We start from the raw sequence: 27830 nt of genomic DNA, 5'->3' as shown, positions 1-27830 counted from the left end.
CAAATGGGGGGCAGGGAGGAGGGAAATATCCGAAAGACGAAAAATAGGTGTGTGAGGAGCAAGGGTGCAAATGGAAGCATTCCCCAGAAATGCCATCACCTTTGGGGATGCCTCACACTGGCACTTCCCCCAACATGGATGGAACTAGCACTGGGTTGTCCACAGAGGGGGAAAAACTGGGGTAATTAATCCTTTTTGCCCTTTTCCAAAATGCAAGAGAACAGCCACAGAGGGAAGGATTGATCTGACAAATCAGTCTGATAGCAGGGCAGATGAGAAAGGGGTGGGTGGGGAGATGATATTCCTATTTTCTGCCCCATATTAGAGGTGGGTTTAGTTCTAAAAGGGGACAACCCCCATACACCTTTGGGACTTTTAGATTACCTTTCCTCCAGGGTGGGTGATTGGGATTCTCCCATATACGTGTAAAGGGTATCTTAAGGGGATGAGGTCTCTTTCAGCACTGGATTTCTTAAAAGTTATTTTCATACATTTTGGCATTATGGATCTTGCTGTCTATTTCTTCTTAAGACTTAAAGAGCCAAACAAAATATTTCTTCAACATCCTTAAAGGGGAAGCCATGTGACACTGAGCAATTTTCAATTCTGATGATTTAAGGGAAGTTGTCGATAGAAACTCTTTTTTGTGTTTGCATCCTGAGAGAGTAGATGCCGTTCTATATTTTATCCATAAAGCAGTACTTTAACACTAAGAGCACATGTAATTTTCCTCGTAAAAGGAAATTAACCTTCAAAAGGAATAATATAACTTTCCAAAAGTATGTTTTATCATTCCAGGGATATTATGAAGAGAAGCAGAGACTGCAAAGCCTCCAGTTATTTTATTATTATACTTTGTTGGCATACTGGACAAAGGGGGAAATATATACCTTTCTTTCTTTAAAAAGGCTCAAACAAAGATAAAAAAACACAAATGCTGGCACAATTGTTCTTAAAAGCATGTGCAAATTTATTCATGGCTTTCAATGATTGAAAGAGACATAAAAAATCATCTGCCTACATTTTATCCTTAAAAAGATACCTGTATTCTGTGATCATTATGGTCCAACGTTTTACAATTAAAGAATCTTGCTCAATAATAAAATGGCTACCTCCATTTCATTCTTTAAAGGACATGAGATTAATTTTCACCCTACATTTTAATATTAAAAGGTAGGGCTAGAGAAAAATGGCAGATTCTTTACAAGCTGACATCAAATATTTAGGAGCCAGAACACATACGTGAGATCATACAACTCAGTGGGAAGTTCTCCAGTGCAAACACTATGCAAATGAACAAGTCTTGCACAAGAAGGAGTCAATGGGGCTTGTCTGGGAGAACTTCTCAGTGCCTTAAAAATCTAGGGATCACCAGAATCAACATTTAGGACCCTTGGCAACCCATGGGCTGTGGTTGGGTTATTAGAGGGCAGTTTCCCCCTCTGGACGACACAAGCCACAGCTGGGTGGGTGATTAGGCAAATGATGCCTGGCACACTCCAGGGCTTATGCAAGTCACCGTGGCTTGTTTACCCCACAGCGATCATGCGAACCAGGTCAGTAGGTATCTGGGACCTTTCCAGAGGGATTCTTACTCTAGGATGCTAGGGTGTGTGTTTTATTTTTATTTAAAAGCAGGTATAATGTTTTGGTGCCATTTCAGACAGAAAATCTAAACGTTTCCCCCACCCCCATGCCATGCTGGTAAAAATATGATAATAAACGAAATGACTGACAACGTGCTGTCTGGGGCAGGCCGCATCCGCCTTCCCAACAGTAGGGCCATGCTTGCTTAGAGAAGTTCTAGCAAGCATCTTTTTGTAGGACCTACATTAGCTAGGAACTGTTTTGTTGTTGTTTACGTTTTCTTGCTTTTGGAAGGGGTGGGAGGAGGATTAGAAGGTCAGAGGAAGAACAGCAGAAGTGTAATCAGAAAGCCCTTAGTAGGCAGCGCTCATTCACTAACGCTGCAATCCTGTGCATGCTTCCCTGGAAGTAAGCCCCATTGACCACCACGGGACTTCATTCCAAGTAAACATGCATAGGGTTGTGCTATAAAGCTGCTATTATAGTGCCTTGTTTCTGTTGCATCTTTCAGGAGCCCCATAGTATTGCACCTGATGGTCCATTACAGGAGAGGAAGGTGCCTCTTAAATATGGCACAGCGTGCTACTGCAATGGCTCTACAATCCCCTTAAAAGATAGGCTGGTTTCTTTCTTGTAGGGCAATTCAGATTCACTATGTAGGATCTTTGCAAAACCCAGATTATCTGTTCTATGGTCAGGTGGAAGTCAAAGGTTCTGTATGTAACCCTGCTCTTCTCCCTCTCAAATGACAGGCATGTTGGCTTTCTTGTGGAGGATCCAAGGTGTTATTCCCAATTCCACAAAAATTTAGAAGTACATTCTGCTAAATTCAATGGGACTTGCTCCCATGTAACATGTTTAGGATTAGAGATACAAATCTGGTTGATTTATTGTAGCATTTGTCTGTTTTTATACCTCTTACCAGTTGTTTCTTTTATCTTTGTAGAGGCTTGTTTGCCATTTACTTTAAGATCAAATTTAGGTTATTTATGGTAATGTCTCCTACAACCCACATATGCTGGTTTTTAGTGATGTTATTGTACAATCTTCTTTGCAGAGTTTTTTTTTTTTTTTTAAATGGCAGCACCTACAACTGATATCCACCTCCTTAGAAAAAGTGGGGGACAAGGCAAGGGAAAAAAGGGGTGAGGTACAACTCCTTCTTTCTCAACCACTAAGGAAATAATAAACCAAGGGAGGGGAAGAGGAAAGTGAGTTAATAAACAGATAAATAAATAAAAGTAAACAAACAGATAAAAAGCAGAAAAAGTGTGTGCGTGCATGTGTGTTTGTGTGTGTGTGAGAAACGCGTTTGGCACATTGAAGAGGGTATTTACAAGGGGTGGGGGGAGTGGACGGCGTCCAAAGCTGGAGAGTGGACAGTGAGGCAGCAACATGGAGAGGAAGGGAGAAAGCTGAATCTGTTGGGTAGAGAAGAGACACTCCTTCTCTCCCCTCCATTTCCCCTAAGCCCCCCCGAAACCACCTTCCACTATTCCCTCCTAAATAGGAATTGTTCTCAGTTGCTGTTCCTCGAACCCGCTTGGGGTGGGGGAAGAATGCAGATCTTCTAACATCTTCTAAATGGAAACTTCATATTCTCTGGTGTCCTGACAGTGGAGGGAAGTGGGAGAAAAAAAGGGAAAGATATATTATTATTACAACGATGGGGCCTTGCCAACACTTCTTCCATGATCACCAAGTTGTCTCCTTGAGGACTTCCAGATGAGGCTTTGATGGTTCCATTGCTCTGCCTCATTCACAGAAGTTTGGGGGGGGGAATCCAAATGACATCAATGTCTCCTTGTTGCCTTCCTGTTTTTTCTTACTGCTTCTTTCACCTTTTTCCTTAATGCAAAAAATCCATTAAGGAGAAAAAGGCAGAATGGCTGCACATTGTCTTCTAACTGCTAGCACTAGAAGCCCTCCATCTGGAAGCACCCCTAAACTGCCCCAAACATCAGGGGATTTCAGCTGTTAAAAAGCTACTGCTATTTTATTTACACATTACATGAGAAAAACCATGTAAGTCTGAGGCAGCTTTTCCCAATCTGGGGCTCTCCAAAGGTGTCAGACTGTAACTCCTATCATGCCCAGCATGCATGGCCAAGTTATGGGAGGTGAGTATCATATGTGATGTTCATCTTTGCATTTAGCATGCAGCTTAAAAAAAAAAAAGCTAATCACATCAGCTGGGGGTTTATAAGTATCAGGATGACAGCAGGCATGGTGGGGGAATTTCACTCTTTCCTCCCCTGGTTTGGTCCGAGGGTGAACCCTCCTCTAAAGTTGGGATTTGCACAGGGAGGAAGTCCCCTATTGGGGCTATTTGCATTTTTAAGGATCTGCACATTAAATGCCAAGACACATTTAACTCATGTGTAGTTTGACCCTCAGTGCTCAAGTTAAAGGGGGTCAGAACCAGTGGCTTTCTTGGGAACTGTTTTCAGAAGGCTATGAGAGCAAATGCAGTGTATATACTGCTGAAGGGAGATGATTTGGCTAAAGTGGGGTGGGCTGGAAGCTGAGGCTTGCAGATTTCATAAAGGCCCACCTCCCCAATCTTTCCCCTTGTAATTTGAGCACTAATCCAGATATAGTCATTGGACATTTGAGTCAAACACACATTTGAAACTATTTTTAACAGAGCCTTAATTTTCAAAGGCTACAGCCTGTTTTTCCTGGCATACCGAATTGTTTGCTGTCTGATTACTGTGAATGGATCTATCGCTATATTTTTTTCTTTAAATTGTCTCTTGACTGGGGGGTGCTGGATTGGACAAAAGGGAAGTGCAATCCTACAATGTCTTCTCAGATGGAAGCTCCATTGCAGTCGATGGGACTTACTCCTAAGTAAGTGAGTATAGGATTGCCACCTTAGGTCGCAATCCTATGCACATTTAGACAGAAAAAAGCTATGCTGGCTGGGGCATGCTGGGAGTTGTAGGGCTTTTCTGTCTAAACATGCATAGGATTGCAGCCTTAATGTCTCTTCCTAGCTTATGGATACTTTTTGAAGTAACTTGCAGGGGTGGCGTCTCAAGATAAATGCTCAAGCATGATAAATGCTTGGGAGGCCCAAAGCCTATTCTGCTGAGTCTCTCTCTCCCTCTGTCTTAAGGGGTGCTGAACCTCTTTCAGCCCAATGGCCGAATTCCATTTTGGAGAAGCCATCAGGGGGTGGGGTGGGGGCATTCCAGTGGTGGTGGGAAGGCAAAGGAAAAAGGGGCATGGCCAAATACCAAAAACAGCAGCATATTTTAATTTAAAGCTCTTACTGTGATTAGCTAAGTCTCAGGAGAGGCATTTCAACTTTTAAGAATGGGGAAAAACTGTGCCAAAATCCCAAGATCGGTGGTCGGGGGAAAAGGGATGGGGCCAGGGGAATAGTGTGTAGCCATCTGGGGAGCCCCACAGGGCCAGAGTGGGACCCTGAGCCTGAGGTCCTGCATCCTTGATCTATCTGATGTGAGGTAGCAGATCTGCTGCCTTGAAGGAGTGCCTGTTTGCTTCCAAGGAGCTATCCAAAGTATTGAACCAATTTGGGGAACTGGGTTCAGCATCTTGGCTAGCTTCTTTAGAGTTCTGACTGAAACCCAGAGCAGATTCATGGCCCCATGGAAATTGGAGCCACCAGCCTCCACTGCTTCACTCTGTACAAGCAGAGGATAAAGTGAATATTGCAAAAACGGAGCATGTTTCAAGGGCTCTCATCCAAAGGAAGCTGAACCCAGTATGCTGCTCCCAGAACTCTATACTCCTTGGGAAGTGGGGAGTGTGCCACAAGCTGGATAGAGATGCAAATCTCCAACCCCAATGCTCTTTGTAGTAACACTCTGGGTAGAGCGAACAATGGCCACACTGCACTGGGCTGCCGGGCTGCTAGTGAGCAACTCACCCCAGCCTCGTAGAGAGGGTTGTTGAAGTCGGACTCCACAGTGATCGGGCTGTAGCTGTGGGAGCTGGAGAAGGAGAAACCAAAGAGGGTCTTTCCTTGGAACCTGCAGGTGGGGAACAGGCAACAAGGAGAAGATGGATCAAAGCAATCTGTCAAACAGGGCTGAAAAACCAACAGTGCAAACCCATGCACGTCTACTCAGAAGTAAATTCCACTGAGTTCAGTGGACTTACAAGTGGGTGTATAGCAGCCTTCCCCAACCTGGTGCCCACCAGACCTACTGGATTAACAACTCCAGTGAAGCTTTTCTGCATCACTGCCCTCCATACTAGGAAAATCATCATCGATGTGTCTGCTTGTCATGCAGCTTTTTAATCCCTCCCCACTAAAGGCAGGGCATTATAGCTGTGGTCCCCCAAACTGAAACAACCTCATATTAGAACTGAGGCATTGTTGTTCTTTGCTTGCCTTTTGGAAGCGCCATATACAATCTTTTTTTGTCTGTCCTCTGAGACTTCCCCTTAGTGGGATTGTTTTGATTGACTGATGTATATCTTTTAGTTATTTTTTTATTCATTTTGTGATTATAGTATGAGGTTTTTTCCCTCTGTTCTGCTGTTGCACGCCACCTTTGAACGTCTGTTGGGAAAGCAGCACATGCATTAAATTATTTTTCTAGTTTACAGTTAGAGCCTGTTTTCCATGAAGGGACTTAGTCCTGGAAAATGTAAAGAGAGTGCCTCTGGGCATGTGAAAAGTATATTTCTGTTATCACTGTGCCTCCCCACATCAGGGATTTGGGACTGGTGCAGAGTTTTCACATTAAACTTGTGACTCCTGGGCAGACCCAAGTCCCAGATGCCCTCTAGTTAAATAGGGGCGAGCAACCTTTTTTCTGTCAAGGGCTGCATTCCCTCATGGATAGTCTGTCAGGGGCCACATGTTGGGGGTGGGTGGGGCTAAAGCCATCAGTGGGCAGACCCAGATCCTAAAGTGGGTGTCGCCACCTCAGTTTCTCTCTCTTTCTGCCACCCACTTCTGTCTCTCTCTCCCCCTCTTCCTTTCCACCCAGCCAGGGAAGGGACTGATGACTCTTGCCAGAGGTCTAAACTGAATGTAGAGGGCCACATGAAATTAGGCTGAGGGCTGCAGGCTGCCCTCTGCTGATTTAAAAAAAAGAACCACGGGCCCCTCCCTTTATAAGGCAGCTTAATTTGTGACATCACAAGCTTCTATGTCCAATGACACTGACACCCATTAGCTAAGGCTGTCCCCTTTCCAAGGCCCAACTCTCTCCCCCACAGATCAATGGGGGTTTGCTCACTTGGTGTAGTAGACATAGATGCCACCAATCAGAAGGATGACGAGGATGATGGGGAGGAAGATTGCCAGGGCAATGTTGCCACCTTCCATCTGGTGGGAAGGGTCTGTCGTTTGGGTGACTGCGAAACAAAGACATTCAAGCCAGGAATGTGTGAGTGATATCACAGGACACAGCCTGAAGCAGAGTAACACACCACCACTTTCCCTAGTATCCCTTCCCGAGCTCCCCATCCCACACCCATCCACCATCCTCACCTTCCAGTTTCCGGCCGTCCAGTAACTCCTCATAGGCCACTAGCGGGGGGCAAAGAGATCAAGGGGGGTGTTTAGAGAATGACAAAGAGGCAAGCACAACAGGGGTGGGGGGATGCGGGGGAGAGCCATACCTTTGCACAGTGGGGGCTGGCTGGTCCACTGGGATGGATGCCCTGGGATGCAGGTGATCGTCACTTCGCCGATGAGCTCAAAGCCCTCGTAACAGAAGAAGCGCAGGGATTCCCCCGCCTGGTAGTGATGCTTGTAAAGTGTTTGATACCCATTCTCCGGGACACCAGGGTTCAGGCAGGGCTCATATTTCACTGCAAAGGAGATCAGGGGCTTTCAGTCCCAAGCCAACCCTGACTGTAGTCTCCCTGCCGTGAGACATCATCACGATACGGTTGCCATTATTAACTCTAGTGGAGCGGGGGAGCGGTCAGAAAGGGGAGCAGATTCTTTCTCTCTAGCTGCACTGCCTCCCAAGATTTAAGGAGTGTGTCTGGAGCAAGATCTGGCAGCACTTTGTTGTGTCTGAGCCTGCAACCTCTGTTGCCACTGGTGATTCTGTACCATGGAGAATATCCTGTTTATCATGGCTTTCTACTAACAGAAGATTTATCCGTATTTTAAAAAATATTTTGCAACAAAATCTCCATGACGGGAACTCAAGCTGACTAAACATGAAATGGAAAAATCCAGCAGAACCAATGGACTGACCCAGAACTTGCAGGATAGATATTGTGCTGCTGATTGTAGCAGAAGAGGCAGAATAAGTAAATGGACCAACAGGACTACAAACCTTATTCTCTTGGAAGATATGATGGGACAGCCAACAGAAGTCGAATACACATGGGGTATTATTCCTCTTTTAAACCAGTTAACAACTGAAGTAGCACCTGACTTTGTATCCCAGATTAAGGCTAATATACTATAAATCCTTTTCATTGTTGTCGGGCTTTCAGAAACGCTTCCAGGACACTGACCATAATATCTAACTGGATGCAGAAAGTGAACCTCATGGGCAACCCCAAATCTCGCTGGTTCTGGTTATAATTACATAAGTGTCCAGCCTCTATATCCATGTTCTGCTTAGGCATAAACCAAATTAGTAAACTAATGATCATGTGATTATGTCAGCTTTATGGATTATAAAAGGATTGTTTAATCAGAATCACAGATTATCAACATCAAACGGAGGGGCTTCCATGCCAGAGTGAGGAGGTATGAAGCTACATCATCACTTCCAGAAAGCAACTCTGTAATTCTGGTAATTGTATTTGTACTTGTTAATTGTTTAATAAGCAGAGCTCTTTGTTTGTCAATGTGTTAATTGTGTTCTCTATGTGCTCATTAGCACCTTTTCCTTTGCAGAGGTGATGTTCCAATTTTACAGTGGCGGGGTGGAAATAGAGAGGGGGAAGAGGATAACTAGCTGTGCTAATGAAGCAAGGAGCATACTTCTTAAGTAGAAGTTCTGTAGTGAAGGCAGACACAAAGAAGTCATTCAGCTTCTCTGTAATCTCCTTATCCTCTCCAGCGATCTTTTTTATCTTTTTGCATCTTTGTGGCCAAAGGGTTTATCTGCCTCCCAGACAGATTGCCTGCTTCTAAAGAAATGTGTACTGCTTACCTTAATGCAGGAGTCTCCAACTTTGGGGGGTCAGTGGGCACATTTGGAATTTTGAGAGAATGCTGTGGGCACTCTTGCAAAATGACTGCCATGGAGCGGGGGCTTGCCCGTTCATAAAATGGCTGTCATGGTGGACATGGCTGGTCACAAAATACTCATTTCCTAGAAGGCAAACTGGTGAGACTAAAGGAAAAGGAACTCGGCCAAGAACCTGAGTAAAAGACAGAGATGGGGTCTGACCACCAAAACATAAATCCACTCTTTGAAACCTAAATAAAGATGTTGCTTGAGGGCAGCCCTTCACTTTGCACAAAAGCTGGGAAACCACCAATCGGTGGAGGGGAATGTGGGAGGGAACAACCAGGTGACATGGGAAGGAGGCCATTCAGGTAACTCCAGAGGGCTGGACTGGGACCCCAGGCCAAAGGTTCAACAGCTCTGGTTTAAGCTCTAAGCTAAAATATGCTAGACTCCCATATACTAATACGGGAAGGCCAGACAAGGAAGCAAGAGCGGTAGGATCACTTGTCCATCTGGCCTACTGGAAGCTTCTTTCCAGGCTCCCAAGAGCTGGCAACATTTACACCTCTCCTCTGAGCTGCAGTTCTGTGGTTCCCCACAAACATGGCTCCTTCACTTCATTCTGTCTCTCCCTCACCCCCTTTTACTCACAGACACACTTGGGCACTCGGTCGCTCCACTTGGGGGTGCCTGTGTCCCGGTTGTAGCAGGTCAGCGTGCTGCTCCCTTCCACCACATAGCCCTCGTGACAGAAATACTGGACATGGGAGCCGATGGAGAAACGTCGGTCGGAGATGCTGCGTTTGCCGTTGCTGATTTCCCCGGGATCAGCACAGTTCACAACTTTGGGTGGGTGGGTGGGGGAGAATAAAACTAGTTTGAGAAGGGTGCTCTAAGAACCTCCCTCTTGCTCTCCACATGGAGGGTAACATGTCTGACAACATGGGAGCTAATATTCTTCCCAGTACTGTGTAGAAACGGGAATCCTGGGCTGTTCTAGAGTCCCCCAACTTTCATTCTTAAGTGAAGCAAGATTCTAGTCCTTAGTGTTATGTGAATAAATGCGTACACTGTATTGGCTATGTCTGCTCAAACGCACAGAAACTAAACAGGATTTTGGCCAAGGCTTTCAGTGGCCAAGGCTTTCAGTGGACAAGGGTTACTTCATGGTTCCCTGTTGATCCAGAATTCCCCGCCCTGCTCACCCCCAAGACACAAGTTCTTGATTTTTGTGCTCAGAATGTCCTCCCTCCAACAGATTTTGCCTAACCCCCTTCTTCAGTCTTCTACTGCTTCAGTCCCTGCTGATATATTCTGAATGGGGAAGGGAAGGGAAGGGAAGGGAAGGGAAGGGAAGGGAAGGGAAGGGAAGGGAAGGGAAGGGAAGGGAAGGGAAGGGAAGGGAAGGGAAGGGAGAGGAGAAAGAAAGAAAGAAAGAAAGAAAGAAAGAAAGAAAGAAAGAAAGAATTCCCAGACTATCAGCCACACTGGTGTTAGCAGCAGGAAGTCTTACTTTTCTGGCAAGTGGGAGGGCTGTTGCTCCACGACAGGTCCCACTGGCAGGTGAGGATGTCAGAGCCCACGATGTCATAGCCTGGCTCACATTGGTAAGTCACCACTGTGCCGCGGATAACGGCAGCATGAGAAGCTGTGCGCCAGCCAAACTCCACCTCAGGCAGCTCAGGGCAAGTGTCATTTCGTGGAACCTCTGCCAGCATGGGGAGGAGAGGAAGGAATTATGCACTTCCTTCCTTCACACCCCTGCAACCGATGCTTTTCTTTTCCCAATTTCCCATTGTATGCTAGGAGCTGTACAGGCTCGCCTACACAAATGGTTATCCTAGGACAGTCTTCCCCAGGCTGGTGCCCTCCAGATGGCCCTGCTGGCTGGGAATAATGGGAGTTGTGGTCCTATACATCTGGAGGGCACCAGGTTGGGGAAGGCTGTCCTAGGATAATAATCCCTGAATTTGCTTTAGCTTTGATTTTCATTTCTTACACACTCAAGGGCTGCATGAAGATGGCAGTGTGCACAAGATCAAGGGCCATGTCAGCAACACTGCAGTGTGTTTGCATGGCTGTCTGCTAAGTGGAGCCCATAGCTCCATTGCGGAATATAGTGGCCTGTGAATGACCCAAAACAAATAGTACAGGGGCACAGCTGAAACACCCTAAAACCCTTGTTCCTGCAGACAAGGATTGTGCGTGAGGGTAAGACCCCCTGCAATAGCACTGGTGAGAAAACTACGTCTGAATCTACATCATGCACTTCAGCCCTATGTTGCATTCCAGGCTGCGATGGAAACGGAACTGGTTTTAGAAGCGGGCAAAATGGGCAGGAATAGTCCCTGAGCTCTTCTTCTCTGGCCGCTCCTCTTCCTTTCTCTCAGCTTCCTCCTTTGTCCTTCTTTTCCCTCTGAGCTGGAAGTCTCAGGCAAGTGGCTCGTATTACCCCTCCAACCCCTACAATCCCACATGCCCTTTGCTCCTTCAGCCTGATCTTGCTTCTGGCCTGGCATTGTAGACTGTCTTCACAGGGTGTCTTAGCAACATGCTGTTTTTTCATCCAGTCCCCCCACCCCCCGCCCCCGGCAGCTTCTCCCACCCACGGCTCCAGTTCTTTTTCATACCCTTGTACCGCACCAGGAATCCCTGGCTGAGGCCAAAAAGGGGGTCACCGGGATCGGACTGGAACTGGAGAGTGACGGCTGGGCCCGAAGAGTAAAGGCTGAAGCGGGGGTGGGGGCCCAAGTACTGGCCAAGGATCCGGGCGGTTAAGTCCCCTCCGTCGAAGATGGTCAGCACATCTGACTTGCGGATGTTGAGGCTGGGAGGAGAATCAGGAGGAGGGGAGAGACAAACAAACAGGAGCTGTTGTTAAGAGGGCATGAGGGAGAGCAAAGGGGCAGGATATGGCCACCCACTTGTACTGCGCCGACATGCCTCTCATCCAAACTAATGGGTGGATGGGTGGGTGTACAGAAGGACGAATACATGGTTGGATGGAAAGAGAATCATGGGCTTTCTTGCTCTAGTAAGGGAAGTGGGGTCCTTTCAAGGCAAGCTTGTTTTTAACACAGAAACAGGGGCGTGTTTTAGATAATGTGGAGTTCAATTTGGTGGAGCACTTGGGAATCATTCCAGCACTCCATGTAGCTATTACCATGCTGGGAAATAACAGAACCTGCTCCTGTAGAGGGCTATTCTGTATTTTTTTTTAATGAAATGATCACTGTGGTTCCACTCATTCAGAGGGACTGTTCATGCTACTGTATCTTTTGGGTGTTTAGAATGGGTTTACAGAATGATTTCATTATCCTGTGGCTGCAGTCCTATTGGGTTTTTTGTGTGGTGGGGTAAATTTCCTCAGACCTCAGACTTTTTTAGGTGGGTTGAGGGGGGAAAATAGAAATACCCCCAAAATTGGTAGAATTGCAAAAAAGAAAAAGAATTTTAGAACTGCCAAAATTTAGAATGGCCAAAAATATAGAAATAAAAATAAATTCTCCATCCTTGCGACATCTAAATCAAGCCCCCCTCCCATCATTTTAGTTCTATCTATCTTTGGTTTGACTGTACGTTCCATGGGGCAGAGACCATGTCATTCCCACATGCTTTAGTGCGCTGCCAGTGGCAAAATTTTACTAGTTGTAGCAGCCTAGTGGTAATCAAACGTACCCCTCCCCTCTGGTATCAGTGATCCCAAACATTCTCCCCCCCACCCCCAAATTTAGAAACGTCCTGCTAAAGATACCAGGAATTTGCCATAAAGGCTGGTTGATCTACCATCACCTGAGTTACAAAAAGTATCCTATCTGTCAGAGGAGATGCCTCCAAAAATTATACAAGGACCTTACCATATTTAATGGGTGAGATGAATGACTTCAACAATCAATCTAATGATGGATGATGGTTTCGGGAGACCATGAGGACAAGGTGGGATGTCGATGCCTGAGTCATGAGGATCCTCCCCAACAAAGGGGCGGGGTGATGGTGGCGGCAGCGCTGGTGGTGGTGGTACCTACATCTCGATGTCCAGCAGCACTCGCTTCTCCTCCTGCACCCGGATGCCCCAGACACAGTCCTGCCCTTTCCCATAGGACTGGGGCCAGTCGGGGGAAAGCACCACGCCTGTCGACTCAGAGAGTTCTCCCCCGCACAGCGCTGAAGGGAGGAAGGCACAGTGTTAGGAAGAGGCTATACGTGGGACCGGACGGTGCATCTGTGCCCCCAGCTGAAGTCCATTTTAAACAAGATTCTTCTGTGTAGTTGTTTGGAAATAAATGCGGGAAGCACACTTGTGCAAACCGCACACACACACCCCCCCCCAGCATGCCCCTAGACCTCACTGTCTTGAGGATTCAGAGCAAGGGGCATGTATGCCCCTCCACTGTTGACTCTCCTGCCCCTGCAGTAGCCATCTTTCCTCCATCCTGCATCACACCACTTCTCCTCCCCATCACTCCCACATCAGACTCTGTGGCCACTTCAGAAGATCTTGACTTTGGCACATGCACTGGACTGGCTGTCTATATGCTGCCGGGCCAAGTTTAAGATTTGGGTACTTGTTTGCAAAGCCCAAAACCACTCAGGACCAGGATATGTAGGAGCTCCCCTGATCCTCTACTGGCCTACTCAGTTGCTGTGCTCATCAGTAGATACCCTCCTTGTGGTGCCCAAGATTTCAGAGGTCTGGCCCATCATGGCTCAGAACAGTGGTGGTAGCCTTTAGTGTCATAGTGCCCACGCTCTGGAACTCCCCAGTGCTACAGTATAGGCAGCCACTAGCCCTTCTGGATTTTCAGCACCTGCTAAAAACATATTTTTTCCAACAGACATTCCCAGAAAAGTAATCTTGTCCTCTGTAAATCACTTAGACATTTATGTAATATAAGTGATTCGTAATTACTGTTAAATAAACAAACAAACAAATAAATAAAGTTCTGGGCTGGAACACCAACCAGCTGTGAAAATGTCTACCGTATGCCTGGCTGAAATCACACACACACCACCCCAAAGCTGTTTACTTGGAAACAAGTCCTATGCCTTTCAGTGGCACTTACTTACAGACAAGTGCACTTAGGATTGTAACTGAAGGCACTTGCCAAGTTACCCTAGCGGGAAGATATGTTCTGTTCCTCTGGGCTGGGATGACGACCTATAGGATGGGAAGATTCAACCTAGGGATGCTTGTGAAATTCTCTCCATCCAAATAGCTCCCTGGATTGCTTGTAGAGTTGCACTGATGCCTTAAGAATCTGTTGTTCTTCCATTTTGATTTCCAGACTTCACAGAGACTATAGCTTCCCCCCTCTACCTTGCCCATAAGCACTTATGTGAATGGATAAAACACAGCACAAAAAGGCATCTTGGTGTGCTGAAAAATGTTGCGTTCCATCACTGATGACTTGTGTGCATCCATAAAGCAGAAACATGTGTATGTGTGTAAATACAGATATAGACAGACAAGCTCAAATGGAAGGAAACGAAAGCTGCAGCAAACTGCATGGCAGAGTCTAGCTGAGAGCCAGGCATGAGGGTGGATTACCTTTGCAGGTGGGCTCACTTTCATTCCACCTGGGATCTCTTGAATCAATGCACTCGATGGCAGAAGGCCCCTGTTCAAGCATGTATCCGGCACTGCAGGCAAATTCAACCACTGTTCCCATACGATACAACGGGTCTGATGTGCTGAAATTTCCATGTGCCAGGAATGGTTCATAACACCGATCTTCATCAAAAGCTGCTAGGAAGGGGAGCAAGAGCGTCAGAAATGCTGTCCCAGATGTGGCGGGTGGCGGTGGTGGGGGAGTGTAATCACTTCAGACCCCTCCCACTGCAGAATCACTGGTGACCAGAAGATGGGAGCAGTGATCACATAATGCTTGCCTAAAAGAAGCCTGCAAGCAAAGCACTTGCTGGTGATTAGTTCAAATCACCATGTGAAATTCAGGCATACCCACCACCGTAGCTTCTTAGTTCTGGTCACCACCCAAGGGTTGCCAGATCGCAATGCTGCAATGACAGTAGAAACCACAAACAGAAGGATGTCCCTGTCTACCAACCCTCTGTCCGTTTGGCTCTCTCCTCTGCCTGATCTCTTTCTGGCAATCATGCATATTCCCTCCTTTCTCTAGCCTCTGTTCATCTCCATGTCTCCACCATCCATTGCTTCCTCAGGCTGCTGCTTGTTAGGTTGCCTTTAGCACCATGTCTCTAGATCAGTCTGGAGAGCACTCTATTCTCCCTCTACCTACAGTCCCTCCTCATCTTAAGCACTGTGAAATTATTTAGAGCCCTCTCTCTGATTAGCCCCTTCTTGCCTCGGTTCCCTATCACCTACTTTATCTTCAGGTTCCTCTTTTTCCCCACTCTGTAGCCTTCCTTCAGCATCTTTGCTTCTGGGCTCTCTGTCCATTAGCTATCCTACCTCTCAAGGCAAAGTCAGCCACTCCCTCTGCAACGTTTTCATCCCAACCAAACTGACAACTTCCTTTTCCCTCATTGAAACTCGACTGCAAACTATGAAGTTTCTTGAACAGCTGAACATTCTGTGCCACTATCCCAGCTCAGCCAATCAGTGTAAGAGGCTTCATCACTACAATATAAATAATTTCTCTAATCCAAAATGATAAAGCATAATTGTGTTTACTAAAATAACCTTCAAAAGTTAGGACCCGAGTACAAATAGCAGATCTAGGGAGCAATCCTATTGGGATAGGCACTCGCAGACAACTGCCTATCCAATGCAAGTTGGGCAGAGCACGGATGGGATCTTCTCCTCTGTGCTCCAGTCACCCTGCGTTTGCAGTTAGAAAGCCCATTTCGGCTGTCTAGCTGCGGGACCTTGGAGCGGGGGGAGGCCGGACACTGCATAGGAAGTGTTGTACCAGCACTTCCGTACTCCCTGCCCCCGGGAACACCCCTTTTTGCCCCGCTCTGCACTGTTCTTACGAGCCCAGAGCCCGGGGACATTCCATGCCACCTACAAGGCGGTGGGGGAGGGGGTGGGGAGGTGGTTCTCTGGGAACTGACCTCGGAGTCTGGGCTCCAAGGTCAGTGTCCGGAAACTGACCAATCCTATGGCCATCTAGCCACTGTCTAGCGGCCATAGGATTGCGCCCTAAACCATTCTCCAAAATTCTAATGTAATGCTATAGTTGCCAGACTTGGCATATTTCCATGCATTTACAGGATTAAATTGAGTTCACTACATGCTATATATAGTTCATTATATATTTCAGAGTCGTTCCAAAATCCAAGACAGTTGTTTCTACAGGGTTAAATATGCACCCACAAGTGCTACATATGATCACACTTACTGGATGGAATGGTTTCCCCAAATTACAAAGCAGAAACAATAGCAACTGTTGCAAATTGCTACCCAGGAGACGGAGACAGTCTCAGTGCTTGCCTGCCTCCACCCTGCCATTTTGGGGGTATGTGGCCAGGGGTAACTCTGTTCTCACCCTCATAGCGCAGGCTCAGGATGAGGGGTGTGGCAGGGCCCTCGCTGGTCAGTTCCACAATGAGAGACTGGGCATCGCTCAGCAACCCCCGTTCTGGGACGTCATCCATGTCGGAGTCATAGATGATAGGGGAAAAGGCGCTGCTCCCACTGCGGATCATCAGTCTGGGGAAAGGAAAGGACCGGGGTGACTGGGCCTGCTCCCCCTCTCAACGGGAAACACCTGTGCCCTTTTATCTCACACAGTTTATGGTAGCTCCAGGCTCTTTCTGGAGGGCTGCTCCACCCTCTTCCTCCCGCCCCTTCCCCATTCCATGCCCTACAGTAGGGGTGCAGAACCTCTTTCAGCCCAAGGGCTGAATTCCATTTTGGAGAAGCTTTCAAGAGCCGCGTTCCAGTGGTGGGCGGAGCTAAAGGCAAAAAAGTGCCCCCCGGCCCCATCCCATCAAAACATTCCAGCAGGTTTTAGCTTGCAGCTCTCACTGCAAATAACTAAGCCTCAGGACAGGCATTTCAACCTTTTAGAATGGGGAAAGAAGTGCACAAATGCCAGGAAACCACCAAACAATCGGTGGTTGGGGGAAAGTGGATGGGGCTAGGAAAGGTGTGTAGCCAACTGAGAAACCCCAGAGGGCTGGATTTGGTCCCCTTGCCTTACAGACTGACTGCCTCCTGCAACCCCCCTTCCCTCCACTCTCCTTTTGCCTGTCTTGCTTGCCTCCTCCTGCTTTATCCACCTTCCTTGAACTCTGCCTCAACTCTCTCCTTGCCATCTTCATCTCGTGCCTCCCCTCAGCCACGGTCCCATCTTCTCTCTCCTCTGCCCCATTCCCCAGCCCCCAACACCCTTCCTTTCTCTCTGCTCCCTGTCAGCGTTCCTTCTTTGTTGCCTCCACCCTTTCTCCCACATCCCTCCTATCCATATCCCTCACTTGTCGTTATCCTCATCCAGGGCCGCTCTCTCAAAGTGCAGGTGCAGCCGCTGGCCTTCGGGCGCCTCCACCAACCAACGGCATGTCAGGTTCCGACCGCGAGGGCCGCCGGGTGCTTCGGGAGCCACAATACGGCCACGGGTGGCATTGTGAACTGTTCCTCCACAGGAAGCTAGTGAGGAGAGAAGGCTAGATATTATCGCTATCCATTGTTGCTGCAGCACTGTTAGTATCCAAAATCCTTTTCAACCCTTGCTCCACTCATCTCCACAACCTTGGGAAAAGGATCCATTTTAGAGAGGAGGGGGTGAGGCTTGCCCAAGACAAGGCACTGAATCCCTGGCCAAGCAGAGACCTGAGATCTACTTCCCCAGGCTCTCACTCAGCACCACCTCCTAGAGATCAGGGCTGCTTCACAGAGGATTTTTACTAAAGAGGTGTCGAGTTGACCTACACACGTTCTAGAGAACCATCCAAAAATGAAGCAACCCATACCGCGTTGAATGGAGGCTCACTGGGAGAATTTGCAACTGCTTAAATCGCTTCAAAGCTGCAGGGAAAATTCAGCCCTACTGGAAGGTCCATTTTGTCCAGGGCTCTTCTTCTAACAGGGCCAGTCAGATGCTCTTGGAAAACTCACAAGCAAGATGTCCTAAAGAACGGCTCTTGTTCTTTGTCCAGAGTGGTGGACGATCAGTGGTGTAGTGGAGCCAGGGCTAAAAGGAGGAAGGTTCGCAAGGACGATGACGTCATCTGCCACAAGGATGCAGCGTCGGCACTTTTTTGTTATTATCATCAGGGACGCTGACATCACCTGCTACCCCTTACTCCGAATGCCCTGTTCCCTACAAGCGTAGCTGCAATCCTCACAGCGGCTGGGGGGAAATGAATTTTCTCCTTGTTGCAATGTTAAATATTCTGGGATGGTTTGGTTCTGAATGGGCAATTACGACCCACTAGCTTTACAAAGGCCTGCTCCTAGCAATAAAAATTCCTAGAACTGGTTTGTTGATATGGATCAACACAGCTGCCTGCATTTTTGGACTCTCCTTGGGGACCATCATCATGGCCACCTACTGGGTAAAATACCTCTGAAGATGGAGCTTCCATTCATATGGCCGAACAGTCACTGACAGATGTATCCTCCAAGAATTCCCCGAATGCTTTTGTTAAAGGCCACTAAGCTAGCAGCCATCATCACATCATGTGGCAATGAATCCCACAAGCTAATTATGCATCATGGTGTAAATAAATACTTCGGTTTGGTTTGAAAATATTGGCAATCGATTCTTTGAACGACCCCAAGCTCTGTTTTGAGAAAGGGAGAATCATTTCCATTGTTCTCGGCTCTGCTTCATTCATAATTTTATAAACCCTGATCACTGTTAATTTTATAAACTCTCATCACTGTGACTTCGCGGCATTAAACCAGTCTCAAGATTCATCCCTCAGTGTTATAAATGACAACAGACAGAAAGAAGTTGATCCTCCTGTATAACGCCTTAACCTACCACTTGTGGCCTTTTGCCAAGGCTATATCCTATCCCTTTGTCCCTTCACTCACCCACACATGCAGGGCTGGTGCCACTCCAACGAGGGCGACTGACGTTGAGGCAGATGAGTGTCTCTTCACCCCGCAGATGGAAGCCCGACTCACACTTAAAAGTGGCAGAGCCACCTGGGTGGAGGTCTGTAACCATGACATCCCCATTCTCAGGTCGGCTGGGGAAGCCACAGCTGAGTAGAAAAGCTAGAATTGGGGAACAGAATGAGGATAGTAAAGGAAAGAGGGACAAAAAACAAAACAAAACTCATGACTCGAGGCCAACAATAACTCTAGCTGGGAAGAATGGGCGAAATTTGCGTAATTTATTTACTGATTGTTTTAATGACTTTCACCCAAATCAAGGCAGAATTTGCATATAGTTTTTCTCAAGGCAGAAGATGTCAGATGACAGCCGATCAACATATTTCACTTTTTGTTACAACTCTGAAATTGTTACTCTGGACTGCATCAAACTTGAGACAGTCTTGAAACAATTCAATATATACATGAGACAACCCCAAAAGTTAAAAATGTCATTTATCTAGTTATATTCCAGCCTCTTTACTTTTAACCCCTTAGCAGTTTTCTGCCAACACACTTTTCAGGTTTATTTCCATAATCACGAGGACTGGAAACTTAGCTTTACACAACTAAAGCTGAGAGTCTCATGCTTCTCACAAGCCCCCAAGAGCTCTGCAACTGTGTGTGTGTGTGGGGGGGGGGGGGGGCGTGATTGTACGTTGCAACATACTGTAGTACTTGCTTATGGAAGAATTATCAATACATCAACCTCCAAAACATGGCTGAAACTGTCAGGTCAAAAGAACAACAATATGATATCATAAAGGACACCAGCTAAGCAGTGAGAAAAGTCTACAGCTCCATCTGTTGGTGGACAAGATATATAACTCAACCAAGGATGGGCAACTGGCAACTTTAGGTTCAAATCCAAACCACCAGATCAGGTTTTTTGGACTGCCAGGCCAGCCAGGATGTATTGTAAAAGAAAGAGATAATGGCCATCGAATTGCGAACTACTGCAGCCCTGTCAGGAAAAAAACCCATGAGAAACTTCAACTCAGGAATCCTCAGAGACACAACCCAAATAAGGGCCCATTTTCAGTTTAGGCCCTCCATGTTGTGATCCAGGGTCCTAAAGATCCTTTTCTTAGTGGTTCCCCAAACTCTTAACTCCCAAGCCAGGACTACCTGCCTTCTCTCTCTCTGTGATCTCCTGTTGTGATTTCTTTAAGGCCTTGCAGAGCCTATCTGACCTTGCTTCTGTTCACCTTATACTCAGATCTGTTACCTGGAACCTGCAAATGAGGGTCAAACTAGAGAAGAGAGCTGCAGGCCTGGTTGTGGGTCTGCCCTAATCACATTCTTTTCTATATTTCAGCGCATATAAAAATAAAAAATTACAATACTAATGAAGTAATTACAGATAAATGTCTTTGTCACAGGATATGTAATAAACTGAGTTCTGTCAGCAGGAAAATGCTTTCTTCTGCCAGTATTCAACAGCAAAAATCTATCATGTTTTCACACATATACATTAGAGAGTTTGTGAAGAGAGCTTAAATAGTAATTGAGCCCACCATTTACTGCCCATAGCCTCGGTCCTCTGATGCTTTTCCCTAGCCAGGCTCACTTCCAGTATCAGAACTCGGCTAAGGAAAAAAGCGTTTGAATCAAAAAAGCGTTTGAATCAAAAAAGCGTTTGAATCAAAAAAGCATTTGAATCAAAAAAGCATTTGAATCAGACTCTGTGCTGCACTTTATACATGATTAGGGCAGAACTGAGTTTAAACAAGCAGGGTTTCTGTGTCACTGGGACAGACTTGCATTTAAACAAACAGGTCTGTTCCAATCACACATAAAGTCTGTTTGTTGTCATGTCACGTATAAATGACAGTCATGTCAGTGACATCCCACCAGATGTGGCTTGGCGTGTTACAGCTCATCGACTGGCCTGAACAGGTTACTTCAAAACTGCAGGCAACCACTAAAAGAATAGAATGCCCTGGCCCATTTCTAATCTGCCTCAAAGTGTTAAAAGAATTAATTGCCAGTGCTAAAAGGGGTGGGAAATTGCTCCTTCCCATAATTTAAGGGGCATGGGAAATGTCCACTCCTTACCTTGATAGTGGAATTTGAAGATTCCAGGGCTGGTGGTGTGGTAGCTCTGAAAGTGGATCAACACCTGGTTGGTTGGGCTGCGGATCACTTGCCCCTCAACCATCAATGACTCATTGGCCAAGACAACAGGCTTCTCTCCTCCGAGGCCTTCCACTGTCAGTGAATCCTCCTTGGACAGGTTCAGACTCTGCACCTGGTGGTAGAAGATGGACAGGTAGAGAAAAAACCAGATGGAGGAAAAAATAAAAATGTCTCTCTTGAGGACCCAAAATGAGAGCGAATTATTTAAGAGGACACATCCACCCAGACCCATCCTCGTATACAAGCATGATTAGTTGTCTAAGAACCAAAAGTTACAAGAAAATGCTTTCAGTAAGACCGGGAACCAAAGATTTACCTGGGGAATAAACAGCCAAAGAAAATATCCAAATAACAAAAAAAAAGTATTTGTGAGAAGGACAATTACATGAAATATTAATATTTATCTGAATAAAGCAGTAGAGTTTCAGTCACAGTCAGCCTCCCAAAGTCAAGAGAAAAGAGGCAGGCAGCTTGGTGTGCTCCAGATGTTTTGGTCTACAATTCCCACAATCCTTGACCACTGACCAAGCTGGCTGGGGCTTATGGGAATTGTAATCCAAGAATCTGATGGGCACCAGGTTACCTACCCCTAAAAGTCTCCCCAGTTTTAACAATACAAATATCTAGTTGCAGTCAGCAGCAAACAAGCCTATTATTACTGTAACTGTGATTTATTGTTAATTTATTTCTATATTGCCCAATAGCCAAAACTCTCTGGGTGGTTCACAACAATTCACAAAAAAATACAAACAACAATATTATACAACATGACACAATACAACATTATGATAAAACATAGTCTAAAAATTTTTAACATACAAAATGTAAAACAATTTAAACAGATAAAAACAATTTCAATAAACAATTATAATAATAGACCTGTTCGAGACAGCTGACATAGGTGTCCCGTATGCCATTAAATGCCTGGGAGTAGAGGGCAGATTTAACCCAGCACCAAAAAGATGACAGTGTCAACTCCAGGCAGGCCTTAGTGGGGAGCTCATTCCATTATTATTCTTACTATTACTATCATTATTATTAATTTATTTTGTCTGCGGGACAAAATAATGAGGCAATATTTATCTGGAGGCACAAAACCAAGAGTAACAGAAAAGTGCTGACTATTATGCTATCTGCTATCCCTGTTTTCTCTTAAATCTGTTTTTTTAACCATTTGAAAAGTGGCCCATCAACATTCCCCAACTTCAGACTAACCAGCTCTGTCTTCTCAGTTCATGCGGCTTACCTGTACTTCTATCCCATAGCCCATATAAACCGAGATAGTGTAGGTGCAGTCCAGGCCCCCATAGAAAGTGGCACCAGCATAATCTGGAGATTCAACATAGCCTTCCACATCAGTAATGTTGTTGTTGCAAAGCACTTGGGGAGGGTGTTGGGGAGGGAGACACAGACAACGAAAATGAAAAGTCACTTTGCCCTGCATAAGGCAGCACTTACTCAAGCAAATCCCATCTATACCAATTCTGGAATCTTCCCATATACCATATTGTTTATCGCTTACCAGGTGTGTGCACTGTAGTGATGGTCGTGGTGGTGATAAGTGTGGTCGTGGTCTCCTCATCACCTTCGGGGATGAAGGCTGTGGTGGTGGCAGAGATGTGCTGGCTGGAGGAACCTTTCTCATCTGGTGGAGGAGGGAGGCGAGGGGGAGCGGCTGCTGTTGAAGCTGGAGGGGTTGTGAGGAGGAAGCCAGTGGGGGGTGCTGCGGTGGTCAAAGGAGAAGGGCCAGTGGCTGCGGCTTCAGAGGTCTCAGGGACCATCCCTCCATCCAGGTGCTGGATGTGAGGATGGAAGGGTAGAAGGGTGGAAGGATTTTCTCCTAGGACAGTGTGATGGTGGGAGGGAAAAGAAATAAAGAAGGGAGTCAGAAAGTTAAGAGAGGAAAACCTTTGTACATTTGTTACCTCCCACTGCACCCACGCAAAAAGCTCCTCTCCAAATTTTCTTCCACATGGGTGTTTTTGTGGCAGAAAATCCATGCATAGCTACTGGAAATATTTATTACCAATATTTGCAAAACTGGAAACGTGATTACAATAGCCCTCCCACCAACCACAGAGAGAGCCCTTCCCACATCTGCCTCCCCACTTTTCCTCAACTGTTCTCACAGAAAGCACCACCCCATCCTTGCTCTCCCACCCCATCTTACCCCATTCATTCTCCCCCACTGCTACCCGGTTCCCTCCTTTTTTTCTTACCGGGGATGGGTTCCTCCAACAACTCGCCCCCCAGAAATTCCTTCCTCAGCAGTGCCCCCTGCAGCAATTCAGAGAGGCCTTCAGGACTGGGGGGCGAGGACCCCCTCACCTCAGCTGAGACCCCCAGGTCCTCTTCTTTGAGTCCACCCATGGCCTCTGATGACAGGGCCTCCAGCTGCGGGGAGGGGGTGGCAGGGACCACGTCATCATTTTCCCAGAGGGGTAGACCTACAGGGAAAAAGGGTTATCAGCCTCATTCCTCAGAGAAAGAGTGGGGTGCGCATATAATAAATGAAGTAAACAAATAAATATGAATACATCCCCCCCTCCACAACCCAGATCTTGTATTGCTTAGTTATGTTCTTCCTTTTGTCCCTTAACACAGACCAAAACTAACCCTATCAGGCCTACAGCCCATCCTAGACAGTGGTCCCATCCTGCACATGTAGAAAACCAGCTCTTCACCCTATACTGGCCCCTAGTTCCCCCTCCCTGACAGGACACACTAAGGAAGGGCTGGGCAACTTCTGGCCCTCCAAATGTTTTGGCCTACAATTCCCATCAACCCTAGCAAACATAGCCAATGGTGAGAGATGATGGAAGTTGCAGTCCAACTACATCTGGAGAGGCACAAGTTGCTGTCCACCCCAGCAGAAAAGAGAATAGCCTTCTACAGGAGGAAGAAGGGTGGCCACCCTAGGGTTTGCCCTGGCCATATACGTAACTGGGAGGTTTTGTGGACTGGTGGTGCTGGGCCTCTTCACTTCGCCTTGGCCTGCCTGGCAGAATATGCAACAGTGGGCTTCATGGCAGCCTGAAGGAGGTCTGGCGATCAGCCTCAATTCAAATTACGCCTCAGGCAGAGGTTGTCGTCTCAGGAGGAGGAGGGCCTGAGCTAGGTGAAGGAGTCACCATTGCCACTGGTCTGTATTGACAGAAGCATGGCCACTTTCCACTAATGGCACAGTAGTCCATCCCTGAGGCCTGGCCTTGGCGAAAATATATAAAAAATATGCTTTCTTCTTCAAGTGTGGCTACCTCAGTGCTCAACTTCGGGGGGGGGGGGAGCAGAGGAAGCCCCCTCGCCCCATTTCCTCATCTTTTGTGATGACCCCTTTAGCCACTGTTTTTAGAATGATCCAGACAGGTGATGCTTTGGCTAAATCTGGTGTGTGTGTGTGTGTGTGTGTGTGTGTGTGTGTGTGTGGCTTATGGGTTGCACTTAAGCCCCTCTATTTCCTGCCCCCCTCCCTAATTGGATCACTGAGCCACAGATCTTCTCCTTGCCCCAAATAGATATAAAACCCAGACATCTGGTTGCCCAGGTGCCAACATCTGATACAGACACCTAGGAACTGGAAATATATATTTTTTCCAAGACCCTAAAAATTGATGCTCACCCCTAAAAAGTGAAGTATTTTGACAAGCCCTGCCTTCCCCTCTTCACAATCTTGCTTTCCCAGTTGTTTATTCTAAATCAATCAAGACAAAGACCTGTAACATGCTTGTTCTCAATTCAAAGGGTCTTCCTCTCTGGTAAGTGTGCCTAGAATTGCAGGCTTAAATATATTTTGTTGTTGCCAATCACATTTAGGGGTGGTACAAAGGAAAAGATCATTCCACACACATGCACCCTTGATTCCGTGTATGTTCGCATAATCCTAACCTGACCTGTGTGTTCCATTCAAGAAGTAACCTGGAGTGTTCTCACAATCATTGAAGTGGATCCAAATCCAGTTACTAAACCATTATTGGAAAGAAAAAGTGAGCCAGTGTGTAGTGGTTAGAGTGTTGGACTGGGACATGGGAGATCCAGGTTATCATTCCCACTTGGCCATGAAGCTCACTGGATGATTTCGGGCCAGTCACTGACTCTCAGCCTAACCTATCTCACAGGGTTGTTGTGAAGGTAAAAAGGAGAGGAGGACTATGCAAGTTGCCTTGGGTTCCTTGCAAGAGGAAAAAAGGTAGGATATAAATGTAATTAATAAATACAGTTTTAATACCCTATCCCTCTCTCTTCATCCATGCTGGCTGGCTGAACGAATGGGATTATTAAAGAGTGAAGAAGCAATTAGAGGTGATCTTGTGAATAAAATGGGTGATTAACATGTGCTAAGTTGGAGTAATTAATCCGTGTTAAGTGAATCTTGTCAGCACGCTGGATAGCTACAATGTGGTAAGAGACAAAGTGGTCTGTAGTCACATGATCTTGTGGGTAAAATGGGGAAGCTAAAATGCACATCAGGAAGCAACGGATGTGTGTTAAATGATCTTGTGAATGCTTTCCTCCCTCCTCCCCTGTTTTACTGCGGAAGGCTGCGTCACTTAGCTCCATATTTCACATATTAAACTTGGCCTTGGTGCTGGGAAAACAGAAGGGGGCGAGTGGGTTGGAAGAGAGTCTGGGGCTAGGACGCAGGGTGCTGATTGAAGGGTGTTAGCGGCACGACAAGGCAGCTCCAGGGTGGGACAGAGCAGGGGAGTCTGTGGATCACGGGCTGAAGGGCCCTGAATGATGAGCCGGCACATCCCTCTCGCTGCCTTGATGTGACAAGTTCGGCAGTGACAGCCGTGGCCGCCGCAGGCGACTGCCAGCATGCGAGATCCTGGCAGCTGCTGGCGAGCCATTAATTGCTCTGAACTTGCTCCATTAAGGAGGCCAGCTGCCTGGCAGGCCTGGTGGGCCCAGCGATTTGCCATCCCACAGTAAAGTGGCAGACACCCAACTGAGGAGGGGGAAAAGCTTGCCTGCCCCGTCTTATGGACGCCCCCCCTGCCCCCATCCGCTCAAACAGCCAGCTGTCAAAAATCAAATGCAGCTGCCTCTGGGGTGGGACAGAGCAGTTGCTAAACAGCAAATAAGAACTGCCTGTGAAAGGCCACATTACAGTGGCGTCACATCACACATTTGGCAAGTCCTAAGTGTGTGTGCATTATCTCCCCCCAAAATCAGCAACGGTGGGTGACACTTGCTACTTTCAGAAGGGATGGGGGAACATTGTGAAATGGAAATGAGAAAAATCTCCTTTCCTCACATCCAAGTGGAAAATCTGTGCCTCCCAGATATTTAGTTCCTGCATCAATAGTGACCCCCAACCTTCACGGAATCCTAGGCCTGGCCTCCTTCTCCGTCCTTCATCATTTCCCCCCACAGCTCCACTTTCCCATCTCTAGCTTCCTTGCCGCCATGATAATCATGGCCTTGACCATGCAGCCTGCTGCTAAAACAGCTGAGCACCCCAAATATATCCAGCAACATTGAAGTTCTCCCTCTTAATTGCGTTTGCAAAACTGCCTGTGTGCTGAACCCTTGTTTTGAAATGCATCACCCAAATAAATCCCCCTTGCAGGATTCCATATTCCCCAAACCTGTTCAGTCCTTTGCCACCTTGCATGCTATACTCCCCCAAACCATAAGATAATACATTACCATTACCACCACAATTCCTACATTTCGGCATCTCTTTTCTGATCTTGCGTTTTTATTCAGGGAGACCTATATGTCTTTGGTTTCTACGTCGCATGAAAAACTGCCTCCTGAATCTGTTTTCCTTTTCAGTGCTGCATGCAAGACCCTAGTTTTTTGCTCTTTTCTCCATTTTTTTTTTTGCATAGTTATTCCCAGTAACATCTCTTTGTACCCCAGTTCTTTAACCTCCATGTGGCAAAATTCAGCTCAACTTGGACCCAAACCCAAATGTCAGACCTTTAGTCATATTAGTAACCTCCCTTCCATCAAGGGTCAGCCTCAAATTTCTGCTTCACTTTCAACGTTCTGCAACAACCTGACAACCCTTTTCTTTATTAGTCATCTGTTCCCTTGAAGTCTGTGTTCTGCTTTATGATGCTGTATGGGGCCATGCTAAAAAGCAACATCAAAGGTAATCCCCAAATCTCTCTGTACCATATTCTGTAGTCTTTTAAAGAGATCACCATGCCCATATCCATTTCCATCTGAGTACCATCTTATTGCTACTGATGCATGCTACTCATCAGATCTATGCATTCTACCTACTACAAACCCTCAGAGCAGCACCCCTTTTTTTGCAGTGAGGCACAGACCCTCCCAGCTCTGTGCACCAAATTTTCCATCCCCCTCATACCATTTGCAACCAGTTCTAACCCTGATACCCTTCCTTGTACCTTCCCCATCACAATCTTGCCTCCAAAGCTGTTTTAATGTGCATGTTTTCACCATGCAATGAAGAAAAATCTGTTATTTTCTTTTTTTTTAAAGGTAAATGTGGAAATATTGTTCAAATGCCTGTAACACAATGTTCACAACCTGCCAATTGCACCCGGGGTGGTGATGGTGGTGATTTATTTTCAGCCCCCTTTTCTTTAGTACAAAAAACACGGTCAAATTGAAACAACCCCATTCGGTTTTGGTACACCCCCCCCAAACCCCTCTCCCTGCAAAGCCTGCCTCTTACCTTGCAAAAGAGGCACGGGGCAAAGCAGCAGAAGGAACAGCATTTGGGACGCTGCTTTTTCCGAATAGCCCATTTTGGATTTCTTCAGACCTGCAGAATACCTAGTCTAGCTATTTCCTTCTCCTACCAGGCAAGGGAGCAGTAGAGCCAGGAGCCTGCTTAGCAAATGAAAATGCAGTAGATTCCCTTGCAATGGCTAGTCCTGTATTATTTTGTTTTTCCTTTCAAAAGCAATCTAGGCTTTCTATTTCAGAAATAGGCAGTTATCTATTTCTGCTCACTATGTACTAAC

The 27830-nt window shown here is 46.6% G+C and overlaps 1 protein-coding gene across 1 annotated transcript; it reads right to left on the bottom strand.

Annotated features, from left to right (window-relative positions):
- Positions 1-2621: 2621 nt before the first annotated feature.
- On the bottom strand, positions 2622-27611 carry SEZ6L2 (seizure related 6 homolog like 2). The gene is made up of 18 exons (XM_084805828.1): positions 27539-27611; positions 23103-23330; positions 22406-22723; positions 22130-22263; positions 20803-20995; positions 18682-18867; positions 17118-17289; positions 16187-16350; positions 14266-14460; positions 12743-12881; positions 11348-11544; positions 10231-10425; positions 9369-9560; positions 7195-7386; positions 7064-7102; positions 6810-6927; positions 5486-5588; positions 2622-3197 (listed from the first exon to the last, which is right to left on the bottom strand). The coding sequence occupies exons 1-18, from the start codon at positions 27609-27611 to the stop codon at positions 3168-3170; spliced, it is 2868 nt and encodes a 955-aa protein (XP_084661954.1). The 3' UTR covers positions 2622-3167.
- Positions 27612-27830: the final 219 nt, after the last annotated feature.

The sequence above is a fragment of the Heloderma suspectum genome, chromosome 6, assembly GCF_057233095.1.
Source record: "Heloderma suspectum isolate Gila_16-S chromosome 6, 16-S_ref, whole genome shotgun sequence".
Classification (NCBI taxonomy): Eukaryota; Metazoa; Chordata; class Lepidosauria; order Squamata; family Helodermatidae; genus Heloderma; species Heloderma suspectum.
Note: the sequence above shows the minus strand (reverse complement) of the source record. Positions and strands in the feature narration are given on the sequence as shown.

What these genes read in the sequence shown, in the direction of transcription:
- SEZ6L2 (XM_084805828.1), bottom strand. Translation starts at nt 27,611, where the DNA reads ATGGGCTATTCGGAAAAAGCAGCGTCCCAAATGCTGTTCCTTCTGCTG. An exon ending in CTGGATGAGGATAACGACAA is followed by an intron (nt 16,351 to 17,117) that starts GTGAGGGATATG and finishes TCCTTTCCCCAG; the next exon opens with ACTGATGATCCGCAGTGGGA. An exon ending in ACCCTCTCTACGAGGCTGGG is followed by an intron (nt 3,198 to 5,485) that starts GTGAGTTGCTCA and finishes CTCCACTGTCAG; the next exon opens with GACACCAGAGAATATGAAGT.